Source organism: Varroa jacobsoni, unplaced genomic scaffold (genome assembly GCF_002532875.2).
Source record: "Varroa jacobsoni isolate VJ856 unplaced genomic scaffold, vjacob_1.0 scaffold_200, whole genome shotgun sequence".
In the NCBI taxonomy this organism is placed as follows: Eukaryota; Metazoa; Arthropoda; class Arachnida; order Mesostigmata; family Varroidae; genus Varroa; species Varroa jacobsoni.
This window is the reverse complement of record NW_019213102.1, coordinates 58,471-77,386: the sequence shown is the minus strand read 5'-3', so window position 1 is coordinate 77,386 and position 18,916 is coordinate 58,471. Positions and strand designations below refer to the sequence as shown.

The window sequence follows — 18,916 nt, the reverse complement described above, 5'->3', positions numbered from 1 at the left end:
GCATAGAGACGGATAGCCGGCATGCACGGATAGTTTCGTCCGGCCATAGAGTTGGGTAACTATGAAGATCATGGCATTATCTTCAATGCTTCTACTACTATAACTATCATAATGTAGAGCACACATTTTCAGATTTCTCAAAAGATTTAGCTCTGTTTTTATGCAAGCTTTGCCACAATTCGTGGCAAAGCTTGCATAGTCGTGAAAAAAACATCAAGCCAAACGTTCTAGAGTCATTGCACTCGATGAAGAGACCATGCTCTGATCATGCGTTTGGGCTGTACGGGTTTGTCTGAGCAGAGCGACTTACTTCGACATATCTCGGAAGACGCTATTCAGGCTGAATAACCGCGATGTGCTCTGGTAGACAACCAGTTATTAAAAAATGTTTCTGATTTAAATGAATATATATATATAAATGTCTACTAGGCACTCGTTGAACCTCGAAGATTACCGATATATCAAATGGTGACATTAACATCCAGTTATTTGTCAGTCCTTACGTTGCGTAAGGTTCTGACTGAGCGGAAATAAAGCTTACTTTTATTCAATGACTGCCACAGCTGGCGTCTGAATTAGATAGGACTATCCTCGCTTCAACTGATATTAGGCCAAAAACCAATAAAAAAAAAACTCCCACGCAGACTGCAACCGTCGTACTCCATAACTTAGTCAAAAAGCTATGAGTGAATAATTCTAGTAACGCCTAGTGATAATCGTTTGAAAAATAACAAACGTTCTAACCATTTCTATTTCGGGGGGAAAAGGCGTCTTTTGGGTCTACCGTTAGCACAGCATTAAAAATTGAGTTTACTCAAGCTTATACCAATATCTAATAAAGCCCCTATTAAAAACGCGCGCTTTAATTGCATACTGTTTAGAACGTGCATAAAGACCCATTGTTACAACTAAAGAAAAACTATTTATATATATATATAAAGCACAAAATACAGCCTGTACACTATGATACCTTAATGCATTTCCAACAAATAGACTAATTAGTCATTGTGTAGATATTTATAGACATATACCGTTAGACACGTGTCGTTCAGGGCGGAAAACAATGAACCTTGTCACAACAGCGACCTGATCGTATCGCAGCAGCTAACGGTTATGATAACCCTCATGTCATTAGCTAGATTAAATTCAAATTTTCAAAAAACTACGCCAATAGTGGTTCGAACTGGGTGTCTCCGAATCTAAACGATGATGACCACATCAGAGGAGTAGTCCACTGAATGACAGTTTTGAGTTTCGGGTCTAACCCATCTAGCCAGTTGTATCGGGGCTTCCTGTTTCAGCTATGATACATTTGTCCATTATATATTAGAAACAGGTTTTAGCTTGCTTTATTTTGGCAACGATGGAAAAGCAGAAGTGTTTACGAATACTAACCTGTACTTGTAGCGTTTGGCCACGGGCGCCTGCGAAGCGAACATCTTAACAAAAAGAACCCTTGTGATGTTTACAAATAGAATAAAATTAACGACAATTGACAGGGTAATCGGACCACGGATGATCCATTCATGCCATCCAATTTTATTTGTCGTCCAGCATCTGTAATTTCAATATGACAAAACCATTTAACATTCAACATATTTTTTCTAACTCACTATGATTGAGCACTAGTTTGTTTTTTTTTTTGTTATTAACTGAAAATCAATTTAAAGGAGGGCAAACCCCGAACGTAGATTTAGAGTATGACGACTGTTGATATTTTTTAATATTAAAAAAAATTCCTAAATAAAATAAAAATACAAACAGCAAGCCTAGATAGACGTTATATATGTCTTTGTTCATATGTTTCTGTTCAACTTAATGAATAGTTAGGGGTTAGGTTGTTCTAACTTTGCGCAGAGGATGGTGCTTTGCATGTTAATGCTTTCCCCTTTGCTGAAACGAATGGCGTCTCAAACCTCATGAATTTTTCCAGTAATCTACAAAATAGCACCATTTTTCAACAGAGCTACTTTATCCGTTTAATCCAATTCCTTGGATCCTGATCACAACAAGTGCAGCCGAAATGTCCTACGCTGATAAGTGGGCGCCTCTGATCTAGGAGACGTTTAGTGATTGATTTTTTTTTTCCCATGAACAACGCTTCTTCAGATTCAATGGAAGTGTTCAAATTCCTTAATAGCCGTCTCCATTAAGCAACGTGACTGACCACTGCGTTCCATCTAATAGCAGGCACGAATCACACATATGGGGTCTTGTTGTTTGCTCAAATAATTGTTGGGTTAGAGAATATTCCATTTGTATGTTTTTCGAAAGTTCATTGGAAAAATTCTTGATATAGCATGTTTATTTCCTGAGCTTGACTGCCATTAAAGGATTTAAATACATTTAATTAGTCTAATACTTCACATAACAACACCATAGCCTCCGGTTCGTGTTTCCGAGAGTCATTTCGACAGGGTTTTTGGCTCGAGAACTTAATGTCTTCTCTGCTGAGCTTACTCTGAACGGAACATTATATGTTAGGCCAAGTTGCCTAAAAGTGAATCCAACCCGATCACGGTATAGATATCTATTTTTGAGACTTAATCCACTATAATGTGCACCCTCATTATTAGAGTATTTTCATAGATAGAATAAAATCTATCACATACTCTTTTTGTCCTTCTATTGTTTAGGTGTAAACCCAGTGCTTGTTGAAAGGTTTCCAATGCGTTGTGGTCTTTGTATCCATTGACAACACTGTAACCGGGCCGCAATCGTCCCTGACGGTTATTCCTAGGCCTAGTCGGTACTCCCCTTGTAGTTAAACAAAGGATCGTTTAGTTCCAGCGCTAATAATTTCAATAGTTGTAATAATAGCATTCTGGAGTAGGACAAAGTCATTAATAGAAACGAAGCCTCGTTTAGTTTCGTAAGGTTTCAATGCTACGAGATATGTTTGCAGTGGTGGTAGTAATCGCTACCTTGCTCCAACAGAGTTGATTTCAGGACTGAATCGGAGCAAACCGGTTTATACCTGCCAAGGTGTTTGCTTTGAGCCTGTTATATCGATGCTTGTAGCAGTCTTCTCTACAGTATTGTACGTCATATACCTCGATCGAATACGGCGGCACGGGGCAATAAGCGCTAAACGCTTTGTTGGTCGCTGGTTAATTTTGTTGAACTTGATTATGAAGATGCCGCTTTCTGCACGAGTATTGCACGCGTTAACGGCTAGAGTAAACTGAACAGCGAAGGATAAAGAAGGTACACCTATGGGTGCCAGTTGAGCCGCTTCGTTTTCCATATGACTTTACCTGCGGTCTTCCTTTAAAGTCGGAAACATTCACCGTTAGCTGGGGGACACTCGACAGCTAACTCGAAGCTCGAGGCTAATGACCAACTTCTCAATCTGTCCTGCCCCATATCCATCTGACGAAGGACGAAACATCTACAGACAACTATCGGCGTGAATCACGATTATGGCCAGAAGGGCATACGCCACTCCAGCCACTGATGTCGCATTCTTTTGGCTAACAAAGGGTTAGCAGGCCAGACAGACTCAATCGCCTATCCAGCTAGTAAGCTGTAAGGGGCAAGCAGGAAACAAGGAGTAACTCCCATCAGTTGTTTTTTAAGCTTCGGTTACACGTCGCGCATTGACCATAGGAATGACGAGATACAGGTGACTTGAGATTTTCGCCAGCCGAGAATGATTACTACAATATTTCAACAATGTATCTGTTTATGCAGAGTTATTATTCAAACAATTTAACTAACTTACTAATTTAAAATTCGAGATTAACAAAGGACGCTTGGCCAATGTCTACGTAAAAGCTTCGATCATTTACGACTGTAAAATATGTTAGAAAGTAATGAGTCAAAAGACAAACATATCGTATAGAACGCCTGATGAAGTTTATTGAGAGTGCAAAGAGACCTTAAAAACAGAGACCTTAAACCTCAAAACAACCGGTATCAGTATTGATGTTAGCCGCCGTTAGATGTAAAATCATTGACCATTCAAAAATTGTACAAATTTGCAACTAGTGAAATAAAGCAGGTAACACTTTCTTAAAAAAACTTCCTTAACTAGGGAAACTTTCTTAAGAAGCGTCCTTAAATTGAACTAGTGGTTTAATACAACAAGTTGACTTATCTAGCCCTCGTTATTTACGTTACTTTCTTGGGGATCCCGAAAATCGAATTACATATTCCTAAATGCAGTGTGTAATTTTCCATCCGACCTGTGGCTTCTTCTTGGCGGCCCACGTATAGGCCTGCGGTTATATCAAACATAAGTCAGCGCGGTCTTTTTTATCGAGTTTTGTTTATTGTACCGTACCCTAGGTCAAAATTGTATAGGGTCGTCTTGGTCTTCTGTTAGCGATGGCAGCCTTATAATCGATCACACAAAATCTGTAATAGTTAATTATTTTTATTGCGTAAGCCTTGTAGGGTGTCTCAGTTACACCTACCGCATTTCTCGTATTGGCCTGCTTGTATAGAAAAGTTACTATTGAACTAGGTAGTGCGGTTGAAAATGATCAACTGCGTGATAGATTTATGATGTGTGGCTGTCCCTATTGGGATCAAGCAGATTAATTTACTTTATTATAGCTATGAGACGGACAGAAAATGAGTGAAGTACTTTTCGAATAGAAAAGTTAATTTTATGTTAGTTGAAAGCAAACTCCGAAAATCGGGAACACGGATGAGCTTTGAGAATAGTTAGCGAATCACTGAACAAAAAAAGTTCCGAGTCAGCGGCGGTCTTCGAAATAGCTTTCGAGGAAGAATTTTGAAGGTTCAGTGTACACAGCAATTTCGAATAGCTGACAAGGGAAAAATCATAGGGGAAGGTTATATTGATTTAAGGTGGTTGGATTTAATAGTTGTCAGGTGTTTGCTCTCGACTCGTTGTCAAAGGGAACCCTAGTTCGTAAAGCTTATGACATGTCAGAAAGGAGAGTACGGCCAGAATAGCAGCAAGTTGCTCCTGCCCTGTCACTTCGAAGGGTTCCGACCGACGGATTGCGAATTTGTCGGGCCATGTCAGATACACTAAGGCTGATTCGGTTAGACTGGAAACTGCCTGCACGATCACGAGTGTGGCAAATGAAGACGTTTGCATAAAGATATTATGTAAAAGTCTATTCCAGCTACCGAGCCTGTACTGAAGAATAAATATGACAACCAATGTGTATTGGCACATTTTTCTTTAAATAGCCAACAAGCTTCTTAGTTGTAAGGAAAATACCATGTTGCTTCCGAATCATACATAATAAGCCAGTGGTTGAAAGAAGATAGACAATACTTGCGAATTGAGGAAGAAATAACGGCAACTTGGTCATGTCTAATTAACATAAAAAATGGATAATAACTATAATCAACCTCATTTTTACACCGCTAATCAATCCAAGTTGATCTCTGTTAACATTTTTGTGTAAAAAAGCCAAAAATCAGATGATATATACTCACAGTTTGTTTTCCCATAGAGCTCGAGCCAGGGACCAAGGTGCAATAAATAGCACAGGTAAGCCTGAAAGAGATCGAAAGTATATACATATTTAAAATTATTTTGTTGTCTATTGACATTTTTTTTTTTCGCTAAAACGGTTCGCGTTACCAATAACTGCCAAAATCTTAATCTATAGTGTTCAGTTGCGGTAAGGTATCAAGGTTGCCTTAATTCATAATCATTACCATCTTAAGTACCGTAGTAAAAATCGATTGTAATAAGGATGCCATCGCCGGGCATCTGCATTGTAATAGGGCTAAGGGCGAGGGCATTCTCGCCCTTAGCCCTATTACGATGCTCGCATTTTTATATACGTTCATGCAACGGGTCAGCGTAACAGCGTAGCATGTAACGTGTCTGCCTGGTGATCTTCGGGCGACGCTGTGATGTGGGTTCGAACCCGGCCATAGACACACCTTATTTCGTACTAAAAGCCAGCCGTTTGTTGAAATATAGAGCCATATAATCAAAATTATGGCTCATATAATAATAGTACGGATACTTAAATAGCATCAATCGAAGGAAGCTTTCGAAGAGAAACTATCGGCAGCGTGTCAATGTGAGTCTGCAGTTGTACCGTATAACGCAGGTTATTCAATATACGAGATATAAATACATATTTCTATCCGCTTGGGACTGGACTGGTAATTTGGTTGGGTAGAGATCTCTCCTCAAATGGTGCATTTATTCCTTTATTATTTATTTAATAAATATGCACACGTTTCATCAGCTTCTCTTGTATGAACAATCATAGCATAATAGAACGCCAAGTCAACTTATATAGCAGTTTTTTGCCGATTGGGCAAAGGAAACGAAACCCCCTTGCTAATATATGTCTATTGTTTTGAACGAAGACTCATTATGCTAGTAAACGAAGATGCATAGATGAGATGAAAGTATAGGCAGAAAATTTACCCATGAAAGCTTTGGTTTCGATTCAGTAAACAGTATTAGATTATACTACTTACTTTCGAACCTCGGAAACGAGCACTTTGACTTCAAGCATACTTAACTTACCAACGGACGAATATGTTGAAATTCTGAGTTAATTTGGTAGTTATGACCACAATGTTATATAAGGACAAATTAGGAGACCCAGTAGGCGCGCTAATGTGCCATTCTTAAACCTAGGCTTTCTAATAATCCTAACATCTTAAATGGGGACACTTTCGTGCCCAATGCCTTTAAAATTCAGCGAGCTGTGATGTCTTCTCAGTTTTACATAGGTTCATATATAATAGGCCGCGCGTCTCCTGTATGCATGCTAATCAGCAGAGATATCCACATATAAATACCAGACGTTTTATATATGTGTCTTACTAAAACCGTAGTAATATATAGCAGCGGTCGTTTTAAATCATCAGAGATGGAAGAAATAAACAGAATGCACAGTGCGTTCTCCTTCGCAGTCAGCGGACAATTTCTGCTACGACAGAACCTTGAATGTAGTAAAATGGTATTTTTACCAAAAAGGCTTACTATCGTCTCATTAGTAAGGACAATTAGTGGGGATGTTTTGTGCGCTGACTGGATGCGCGTCCGCTTCTCTAACAAGGACATGCGATCTGCGCCCAGGCAATGCTCGTGTTCAGTACGCTGTTTAATAGAATTAGTCTTTTCTATACTAGGTAATATAACCTTCTAGTGGTAATATTATTGCCCACTAGGTTAAGCAACTATATCCGTATAGCTCATATTGATAGGCGCATGTTTAGAGACATTGACATGGTTATTATGGCCTAACAAAAATTATATTTTAACATTATTAATTGAATGCCCTTTTGGACTGATATTTACTCATATAAAACAGAGAAATATTGTCGGAAAGTAATTTTGGTGAGCTTTATATATAGACTTGTTTCGGAAAAACACGCCCGCTCAAGTCTTCACTCACGACTACCTAACCAAGATATAAACGAAGCGTCGAAACCCTGCTTAACGTCAGTTCAAAAGCCAGCGACAAATACACGACCGTACACTGTTAGACGAATTTAATTTCAGGACATATTTCCTTCAGGTTCAGGATATTCATTTCAGGGCCCCGCTTCTAGCTTATATTGCTGGAATTTTAGATGGTTTGTTTTTTTAAGTTTTAGCGGCCTAAAGATGATCTCCCACCGAAAAAAACTGATCTGCCCATTCTACAGACGGGAAAAGAGAAATTCGAAGAAAATAACTACTTCCTGCAGTTTTTTTTCAACTGCGTATAGAACGCATACACGACTGTATATATAACGACTCTGCCTATTGAATACGACCCAACCTGGTTGGTAAGCATGCATCTTGTTGGTTCCTGTGCACTCCGTGACAATCTCGAGAATGTCAAAGTAAACAAGTTTATGTAACATACTAAAGTCGCCAGCCAGTATTTTGATATCTGAAACATAATAACGCTAGATACAGTCTTTATAAATAAAAAGGTAAAGATCAACGCTAAGTTCTCCTATATACTGAGAAAGGTTTCTATTCTGTTCATCGAGATTTATTTCCTAAAATGTTTCAATAGATATTTAATAAAGAGCCTTTTATCGGAACACTAATCGTAGACAAGTACTTTACAAGTTCCATTATTAAATAGTGCGCACGAAATCATTGACGAACTTTGTTTGGTATATTTAACTTGAGAGCGGTAGCACCTACTTTAAAATAGGCTTCTAAGTAGATTTTTCAGCAGTTTACAGGGAAGTTCTTCTCCGTACTTGTTTGTGCGCAAATTAATTTACGGCCCAATTGCCTCGTGGCAAAAGTACAAGTGAAAAGAAAAATAAATGTTTATAGAAAAAGATGCCAATTGGCCGAGGGCAAAACTATGACATTTAGAAAAATGACAATTGCATTTATTAATTTAATCGATATTCTGGAAGTTTTTGATCGGATTTTTTTACTGGTTACGAAGTTCTTTTGCTTTATTGCTGCTAACTCTGATTTTAGAAGATGGAATTGACAGCGGTTCAAGCTTCCTATGATCTGACAGGGATACCGTTACGAATTTGAGAGTATCCATATATTTAAGCGCATCGTTACATGACAAAAAGGACACGAAGAGTTACGGGCATCGATTCGTGATTACATAAGTTTATTCCTCGCAGCGCGTAATTTTCTTGATTACAGATGAATTAAATAAAACCATCCTTGTAAGCTTTAGTAAAATAAGCGCCCATCATCATCATCATCATCAAGATGCAGAAAATTTTTTACAAAACGGAACGGAACAGTCAAATTCAAACACGGATACAGTCATCCTTTCAACAGAGATCGATTAGAGTATAACAGCTGACCACTACTGGCAATATCCATAGCAGGCTCAACGCTACGATAAGCGAGCGCATGTCTTCCATGCAAACGAACAGTGACTAATGGTGCAGGCTTGATGCGTAACATGTATAGCTCGAATCTTCAGATCTGGCAGTTAATGAAGTTTCTGATACGGAAGACTCCGAATAATAATAGATAATTAGGCTGTACAACGACCAAACAACTACTTTGTTCTAGTTTTGAACAATTCAGTACTTTTTTACAATGGTACACCCGATACTATCAGGTTTTACCTGTTTCATTGCACCGAAACAAGCAACATTAAATCATCTTTTTATTTGAACAAAGAATGAATGGGTTGTGTGTGGTTTTTTATTTGATTAGGCAAAAAGCCTGATTCTACGTTGCCAGATGCACAAGTTCGCGAAGCTGTTTTTCTGTTATATGCCCGGTATCACGAAGCGCAATGCCCGGGTTCCAACCTAAACCACAATGTGATCTTGGCACTTGTAGGAAATCACGTTGCTACCATGCTATCACAAGCTTGTCTATAAAGTTGTCTGTTGGTCACAAGCTACCCTACTTTGGCCAGCGTTTCGATGAACTTTGTGAACGCAGCGCATAGGTCCGTGTTGTACAAGTATACAGTGATATATATATATATATATATAGTCCACAAAAGGGTCAACAGAATTTGCAAACTCATATTGTTTTGTGCGTTTCTAGTGTCAATGTGCGATAATTAAAATGAACTTTTACAGTATCTAATGTAACGAACAGAACGATGCTTACGAAGCTTATATAAATTAGGGTAAATAGTTGTAGTTGAGTAGAAAGAAGAGCATGTTCATCGCGTATCTGAAGCCAGGCAATAAGAATCGCGGCTATTGCCTAAAAAGCCGCTCAAGATGGATTATATATAACGGTCACGGTTACAGTGGTCGATTATTATTTGGACCTAGGCGCGATTATCGTAACCTAATTATTAATTATGCCTTGTATAATTCTACGCTAAAGAAAATTATAAGGACTCGTCGCATCTTGAGTAGCCACTGATGCCGCAGCTTAAGCAGGTTTCCGAGAAGAATTTGAAGGCCTCCACAATCCAGCCGTATATTGAAGACAAAATGCGACCGAGTACAATCTACCCAAAGCTAAATGCTCTTACGAATCATTTTTAGGTACTGCATGGAAAATGCACGGACGTTAAATTGATCGTGTGATCAATCGCTAAAGTGATCGGGGAATCAAGCTAAGCGCAGGCGCTTATGTCGAGCGTTACTACACTGATATTTGCAGACCCAAGGGTGCTAGCTTTCTTCGTAGAGAATGGGTTAACAAAAGACAGGTTTACTCTGTGCAGCGCCGTTGAAATATCGTGATTACGTTTTTCAAATGATTGATGACCTTAAACTTTTCTAGCCCTGTCTGAAGTATCTTTTTAAAGTACAAAACGATGGAAGACTTGCTTTGGAGCAGGCATCGTGGGCTAGCGCTCCTGCCCATGTTGATTATGTGGGAAGCCTTTGCTTACCGTGAGACAAAACGGTCTGTCAATTTGTAGGCTCGTGCAAGACCGAAGTCACCGACGTCAAGCATTATATCATAGATTCAATGTAGGTAGGAATAAGCAATTGTAAGATTGGAGAAATGGTTGCTCCGAGATAGATGCCTAATTTTTACTCGTCATGTGTCATAGAAATGCGTCACTTCATTCGTTCGGCTTATGCTTTTGTACGTGCCGGTAAAGATAATATGACCATCTACTAAAAGTCTCAACCAAAACGTCTCTACATAATTTGAAGTATAACATTGTTCTTCCTTATTTAATGAATATATATATATATAGAGAAAAGAACTATAGACAAAGCATCAGCTGAACATGGAATATATAGATATATATATATATAAAAAGACAAAAAAATAGTTCACTATTGCGGTACGGTATGACCTGGGTGCGTTTCAGCATGATCCATCTTCGAGCACTTTATAATGAAAAGCACTGTTCGACTTATGGCCGTCGTTTCAGAAATGCTCGCGGCGACCGTTTCATTATCTGAAACTGAACTACTACTAAGAACGTTGTCAACCCGATTGCAGCAGTATATATATATATATAATCATGTTTCTTTTAAATTTAATCCCGATAATTTTGTCCGAATAGGAATAGTTAGTGGCCTTAAATACAGAATACAACTATATTGAATTGCTGAGTTGGCTAATCTTTTCGAGATATTCGATGTTTTGTAATTTTACCTTTTTACAACGGAGATGTTATCTAAAGGAATGAGGTTCGCAGGACTATTTTCTTTTAAAAATCTTTAATTTCTGTTTTTCTTATTATTAATAGTAACGTTTTCTAGTATTTTGATATATTAGAAAAATACGAAACTTCGACACATAATCTCCCATTCGAAAATGATTGAGTCGTTTATTCCGGATTGATAAGTATTTATTTCCCAAATCAAGTTGTCCCCCTACGAAGTGAATTTTGTGGACGGACAACACTTATGGCACCGTTTTCTTAAACGCTCAAAATGTTTCTCAAATTCAACAGTTGGGACAGCCTCCATTTCAGTCAGCGACTTTCCTTATATTTTTTCTGTTAGATCTCAAACTCTTCCTAGATTTGGGAATAGGAAAAAGTCTGAAGGCAGTGGGTCTGATAATTACAGGCACTAAATTAATACACGCATCGAGTTGTTTTGCGACAACTGCCATACGGGTATAATGAAGTGTGCGCCTGGTCGTTGTCGTGACGAAGGACCCAGAACTTGTTGTACTATAGTTCTGGTCTCTTGCATCAGGCATTCTCGCGTAATCTTCTTAAAACGTCTTGATAGTGCTGCCTGGTGACCGTGGAGCTGAACAGTATAAACTCATGATGATCGAGTCCTCGATGATCGTGGAAACCATCTAAGTTTTTGACCTACTTTTTTAGGCACAGGTTCGTTGTTAAACTTATACTTGCTAGGTTGCTTCTTGATCCCCTCGTCGTAGCCGCATGTTCCCGTCAGGTCACCCGTAATAACTTATTCAAGGAAAGCTGGTCCTTCTAGAAGTGCCAAAAATCTTCTTGACACAGCTCTTTACGGGATTTTTTTGCACGTACGCTACTCTATTTAAAAAAAAAAAAGCGCAAAACGCAAAGAAACTAAATCTGACTGGAAAAATCAGGAAAGCTGCACCCATTCTGATGACTCAATGATGAATTTGTTAATAAATTTACGTAAAAGTGCTTCTAATTGAATCAACCCCTTTACGCAAATATATCAGACTTATACAACAAATACTAATATTTATGTTAGATGCAATAGCAACATATCCGATCATATATGTATGTATAAACATATTTGGATGACATTTTTTTTATATGCATTAATAGGGATATCCCTGACGGACGTATTTACAAAACGTAACTGTTCATGGTTTATATCTCTAATAGTGCTCTGATCGGCATGCCGTTGTCATGTCAAGCCCTATCATTCCGTTAAACTTTCACTTGATTGTACCTATATGTAGTACTACATAGAGGTACGGTAAGGATGCGGTAACGATTATGGTTTTTAGAATATTTAGATCATCCTTGGTGACGAATGAACTCGTTACTGGGCATAGTCTCTATAACGTAGGGTTCCTACAATGGGGACATCTTCCAAATCGTTCTCATGGCTGATTTCCGCAGATGAAGTATTTTTTCGTCGCTAAAGAATCAATGACGGCCTGAGAAGAAGAGAGGAGCGAACCACTCCGATCACGTCACTTGGCTTTCTTTCTCGCGGAGAGCTGTGGCCTGTCTTTAACATCATAAAAGCTGTACCTAAGGCTTGAGTTATTCACGAAAGCCTTAAGTTATTAAGCGCTACATTCGCATCTACGTTAAACTTACTCGACAAGGCGAGCATTTAAAGACCAGGTTCATCAAAGATGCTGCTTTGTACCTTTTTCGTTGCTAGCGGCGTCGACAAGCTTTCAACGTGATTTGCTGTATAGGAGCCCCCTTTTGTTTAATCAGCAGCCGAACAGTCGGTCGCAACGCTAAAAAGCGTCGAATTTGCATAACCGAGGAAGCTCATAATGTCGATGAGGGTTTATACGACGCAAACACATTGGGTCTCGGCTAAATTTAGCGCATATTCCAGAGATGGACCCCCAGGCCGTTTGGGGTTCTTTAACGGGCTTATGCATACTCGATAATATGGCCAGGTCTCCAAAAATCGTCTTAATTCACCCCGAACGTTTCGGACAAGTATACGAAATAAGGTAAACAGGAGCGGTTCCTTTAGGCTCCTATATAATGTACAAATGTAATACATTATCGGAAAAAATTAACGAAAAGAACCATGATCGAAAACGAAATATCAAATTGAAAGTGGTCTGATTTTTTTCTGTGACTTTCAGTGCTGATAATTTGACATAGCCTCACATCCATGTCATGCATACTGGTCTGAAATAAGAAACAAAATGATTTCAAGTGAAGTGTTTACTGAAGGTTATCGTAGAAATATCGTTTTGATCCCATTGCTTTTCATCCGGTGCCATCTATATAAGTGTCTGTTATTTGTTTTCACACACAAAGTAAGTCATTTGCATTACTGACGTCTTCTGAGAAGCGAAAGTAGTCCGAGTTCTTCAACGTTAGAGTAGCTTAGTCGGCTGCTGAGGTGTAGAGGTGCTTGCACAAAATGACCTCAATCAACTACGATCATTATGATATTCTTTCGGATCAACTGGCATAAGCCATACCCTGAGCAGAAATGTTTACAAGGCTAAGATGTAATCTTGAGAAAATGACTCTTGTACTCGTTCTCGAAGATAATCTTATCTATCCCTGCCTTGAAATTGATACATTGTTACGTACTTATAGGATACTGTGATAGTAAAAAAGATATTGCTTATCCGCGGACCCGATGTCGGCCTAAACTCGACACGAGGATAGCTACGTAGACATCGCGTTTCGCGTTTTAGCGCGTCTTCGAAACTAGAATGCTAAGTTTAAGTGCATGTCAGTGAAAAAAAAAAAAAAACATACTTACGTTTCAAATATGATTCGGTCAAACAGTGCAAGCTCACCACTGTTAATGAGCGACGATGCGCGGTCGTTTATTGAGCTCAATTATAGCCTTACTTGGTTAGGGTAAGACAGTAGAAGGGTGTTCGTAAATGATCCGCGTTCAAACTTAGGGAAGTTACTTTGCCAATAATTAAAGGGTTGGCCAAGCAATGGCTTTCCTTTCGTTTGTTACATTGGATGACAATGAACTCAGCATACGAGTAATGTAAAATTAGTCAACATTATTTGCATTAAGTTAGGAAAATAAATGCCTGTCGGAACAGTTAGTGGCATGAAGTAGGAAGGTCATCAATGCGTGGCCAAAGACCTTCACTACAGCTCTTCTATATGTATTAAACAATTCATTTACATTTTATGTTTATGGGTCAATTGAATTGAATTGGGGCAAAATTTTGCTCTATTGGCCTAAATTTTTTGCCTATAGAGATTATAGTTTGGAAGTGCTCTTGGTAATGCATGATTCTAATAGCATATCTATGAGCAAAATAGACACACAACAAGGTATCGCAATAATACTTTTTCCATGGTGTATGTTTACGTACCAAGATGATGTCTCGTTGGATGATTAAATCCATATATACATGTAGCATACAGGAAAATGATATCAGCTAACGATAACCGAGCAGATTTATTACGTTGTGTAAACAGGCTTGTCCTATAGGCAGTGTCAAGCATCTCGAATGTATAAGGGAGAACAGCTTTTTTTCTCGAAAATTTCGCTTATATCAACTGATTTTTGAGGCCCATAAGGTCTTAGCAGTTCAGCGTGTTAGCTTTATCTGTTGCGCATACTTATGGAGTACTTTTTATGGAGAGTCAGTCACGAGTGAAATTTTGGTCAAACACAAGCTTCCGTGTCGAACTGATGGTACCAACCCCATCCCATGATGGTATACTTCGATATACTCGAAGGATCGTTGCCAAGCGAATGAAAGACGAGACTATGCAAGTAGAGGCCTTCCATAAGGATCCAGCAGTAATTAGCCATTAGTGTATAGTGAAACATTGCCAGAAAGAGCTTGCAGCAGATACTCTGAAATAGAGTTGAATTGTTATTACCCAACAATTGTCATGAACATTACATTATCTGTTTATGTAAGCGCACCTCTCTAAACAACGTGACAGTAATTACTGTTAGATAGAAGGCTTTCGCATTAACGATTCCTCCAGTCTTTTTTTAATTTAAAAAAAAATGTTAGGGGAAATTTTAAAAACAAAGCCTCTACTGAATATTGTCACGTGCCCCTTCTAGGCTGCACAAACCTTCTGGTTATCATCAAAAGTGCCGTAGAGGCCAACTCCAGAAATAAACATCCGATCCTTCAGAAGGAAAATGGCCGCTCGTAGAATAAATGATGTGAAGAGATTCATATGGAGGCAGTTTCGAGGGCACCGCAAACGTCTGAAAGAGACAAAAGTACATTAATGGATTATACATTGCGCCTTTACATGGTCGATAAATATAATTTAGTTTTAAGTAGTAAACAATATACATTAGAAACGTTCTAGTCATGAATTTAACTTAGCCACGAATCACACTCGTTATTCATTTGCCCCTGAGAAAGGGTTAGGCTTAAGTGTGGGTTGGAAACATATGCAATTTTCATATTGGGGCGTATGTGTAATAAAAATAATAAGGAGAATGTTTTTTGCGCATCAACTCAAGTGCGATTCTTCTTAATACTGTGGTTGGTTGGCTTTGACAACGGTGTCTCGTTAAAGGTAAAACTTTGATGGACAAGATCCGACAATCACTAGAAAACTGCTTACGTTGTATTAAAAGCGATTCTTCTAATTACCGTCCATCTTATCTGTCATATTATCTAAATCCATCTTATCAATGGTCAGTGCTGTATAAAAGAATCAAAAAAATTCAAACGTATAAACAAACCATATAACATTAGGTTGTTACGAAACAAGATCAAACAACAAAGGTCGAGTGTTCTAAATGTTGTTGAGTGTAGACGTTAATTAATTGAACTTATATTTGTGCACTATACGCAGGGATACGCGAGATGGTCTAGATCTGAAATTTATCTCTATGATTTTTTTATCAGCTTTCTAGTACTAAATGTAGACCTTGAAACATTGACTTCGACTCGACGAGGTCAAATCAGTCTTCTACTAAGATGAACCCAAACAGGAAACTGACACTTAGGACCCATGAACAAACGGAAAGCAAATGATAAATGGTATAAACAGTAACTATTAGTAAGAATGTTAGAAGACGCATCTTTTGTTCTTGTGAAAACATACCTTTCTAGCACTATCCCACTTTTTGAAGGTTTGTCATATCTAAAAGTTGTCAAATTTGGGACACTCTAGTTGTCCCAACATCAACTGGATACCATCCTTCTAGGTTAAATCTATGTGAATTATTTCAGTGGCTTTTTGTGTTCAATTTGACTTTTTTCCTTCCATACGGTGTCGTGTCAATAGGTTGAGATGAGATCAAGGGATGCTTTTAACCCACAAGAAAAAAGAAGCAACGTTCTTTTTTTCTATGACAGCAACATATACGAGTATGTCTCAAGCAAAAAGACCATCTTGAAGTTGATGTTGATTTTCTACTTCTCTAAGAGAACTTTAAAGCTCTATGAGAAGACGAACTTGATAGAGATGAGGATGATCAGAGCGCAGATGAGACTCACGAGTGAAACTCCGTATCCTATGCGGGCCAAAAATTTAATCATACGGATATGCGGCTGAAAGTTCATATGAAAAATAAGAGTAACTTCATTGTAGAGTATTTGCATTTTTTTGGCGAGCTGAGAAAACGATATTCATTTCAAAATGCACGGTTTCAATATATAGACTACCTACTTTGCACAGCTAAATATAGTAGCCGATACAGAATCTCCTGTACACCGGCAAATGCGAAGTTACCTAAGCATTTATTTCTTCTATTATCTAGCGTATATAGCAAAATAAGATGCCGACAATTTTTCGTTCCTCTCATTTCCTGGAAAGAGAGGCCAAGTTTTTATAAGTTTATACCTATTTTTAGGTACGTTTATTCTCGAACACGATGAAGACATCTGATGGAAACCTTAAACACACGTTCATGTTCAAAAGACATAACGTTATAATGAACATACCTACGTTGTCTAGTTGGGAGTACGGCCTACAGTACCCGACACCTGAAGCAATATTATGATCGCTCAATGATTTTTCGATTCTCTCATCCAAACGTAACGCTTATTAATTTTTGTCATAAATTATGTTAAAGTTGATGGTGTTCAAAGCAAGACAGAAGCACCGATTGACCATGCTGTACTGACAGAACTTACTGTACATATGTTGTAACTTGCACCAGCGATATAACACTTTGAGGGAAAATCATTCTGTCGCACTGTTGAAGTAGATCATGTTAGACAACATCGAAGTTATCTTATCGATATAGTTGGTTGCTAGATTATTATCTAATTTGTTGTTGAATGCACTCTTACTTATCCCAAAAGTACTTCATCGTTAATTTTTCAGGCTGATTTCCACATTATGCCGTACCTTGTCCCTGCCTAACGAGCTTCCTTCTGTGATTCCGAAATCATATCTTAAGGGGTACACGATCAACTACTGGAGAACGAAACCGTTTGCTAGACGCAAACGAACCATGTAGGCGGTGAGCGATAGTTATACTTTTATAATTTACATTTTCCGGGATTTACATCTGTAATGAAAATTTCTGCAATGAATATCTGACAATACTGCTACATTTATACTGAATATTCTCTTTCGCGAGTACGGGTGGCCATACTGTTAAAAAAAAAAAAAAAGTGAAATAATAAGGTATAATCCACATATTGCGCTTCATTGTAGGAGCTCGTTTGTAGATAGTATGAATCCCAAAGCCACAGTGAAATTGGACGTTACCGTTGTTAGAGACTGGCTAGTTGCCGCCTTTCATTTGATCGGTTCACTGGTAAATGGCATTGAATTCGAAAAAAAAATATGATTTATCCACACAGCAAAAGTAGTTTTCTTTAAATTATATTGCGTTTACTCAACAAATCCTGCGAGCTCTATTAATCATTGGGCATGTAAATCTGCTTCAAGCAGCCAAACTATCAAGTGGTTCACTGTGAAAGGGACTTTTCAGCACCCGCAGCATAAAGTAAACGGCTTATAATGCTTGAAATGATCACGTCTCCTAGTTAGCAGCGACGTAAAAATTATAGGACGACAGTCATAACGCATTGAGACGCAATCCAGCTAGTTACTAGACAGATTGTTTGAGAGCTTCGATCCATTAGCACAACTTTGCTATCTAGAAACATGAAACTGTTGGAAGACAAGAAAAAATGCATTGAATTTTGGCTTGTCACCTGTTCGGTGCTTTCAGTCAATTTTTTTTTTGTTTTTTTTTAATCCATAGTTTAAGTAAAAGGAACTTTAGGATCAGAGACAACTTTCTTGCTAACTCGTTGCTATAATACGCAAGGTAAGCATAGGCTCATAGTCGAGCAGTGAGTAGTGCAATTTGCATGATAAAATCCGAGTGCTCGTTCATCTCACTCAAAGATTTGTGCTTCCGGTTTTCCTTAAAGGAGTTATAAGAAATAAGTCAATATCAAGGAGCGTACGCTTGTTTGAATGAAACAATACTAGTATACGCCTTATATACAAACAACATGAGATACAGTTGAATAGTTACTATACGACATTTTCTTCGAACTCTGCATTTTTCACCTGCGTGTATTACGTTTAGTAACTGTCAACACGATATCAGCTATGTTAGCCAAGTTAAATTTCAGGAACACATGTTTTTACTATAGTGATCCTGCACTCCGTAGTAGAGAACGAACGAAGTTACCGAAACGATGAATGGCCTAAAAGCCGACGTATCGAACTGCCCGCGGTGTTTTCCATTTTTTTTTTTTTTTTCGGTCTGGTAAGTAATACAAATAAACTGGTCCTTAAAAGCGTACTCAGGTCTAGAATATGCACATACGTAATGAGCTTCAATATGGCAGGTGTTGTCCGATTGAGACAACCTAATCCAATTGGAATTACAAGCTTTGCCTGAGATACGACTATTCCCCTTTAAAAACGAACATCTTTGTCTTTCCGTTTTTTTTTTTTTTTTTTTTTTTTTTTTTTTTTTTTTTTTTTTTTTTTTTTTTTTT

General features: G+C 38.2%; 1 protein-coding gene across 1 annotated transcript in view; it reads right to left on the bottom strand.

Moving 5' to 3' along the window:
• LOC111273572 (secretin receptor) overlaps positions 1 to 18,916 on the bottom strand; it is a 40,540-nt gene that overhangs the window by 18,030 nt on the left and 3,594 nt on the right. Inside the window, exons 4-8 of the mRNA XM_086973533.1 lie at positions 16,401 to 16,495; positions 15,054 to 15,192; positions 14,667 to 14,823; positions 5,422 to 5,482; positions 1,396 to 1,557 (exon numbers count right to left, since the gene is read on the bottom strand). Of these exons, the coding sequence (XP_086829659.1) occupies positions 1,396 to 1,557; positions 5,422 to 5,482; positions 14,667 to 14,823; positions 15,054 to 15,192; positions 16,401 to 16,495 (614 nt within the window). The remainder of the gene's footprint in view (positions 1 to 1,395; positions 1,558 to 5,421; positions 5,483 to 14,666; positions 14,824 to 15,053; positions 15,193 to 16,400; positions 16,496 to 18,916) is intronic.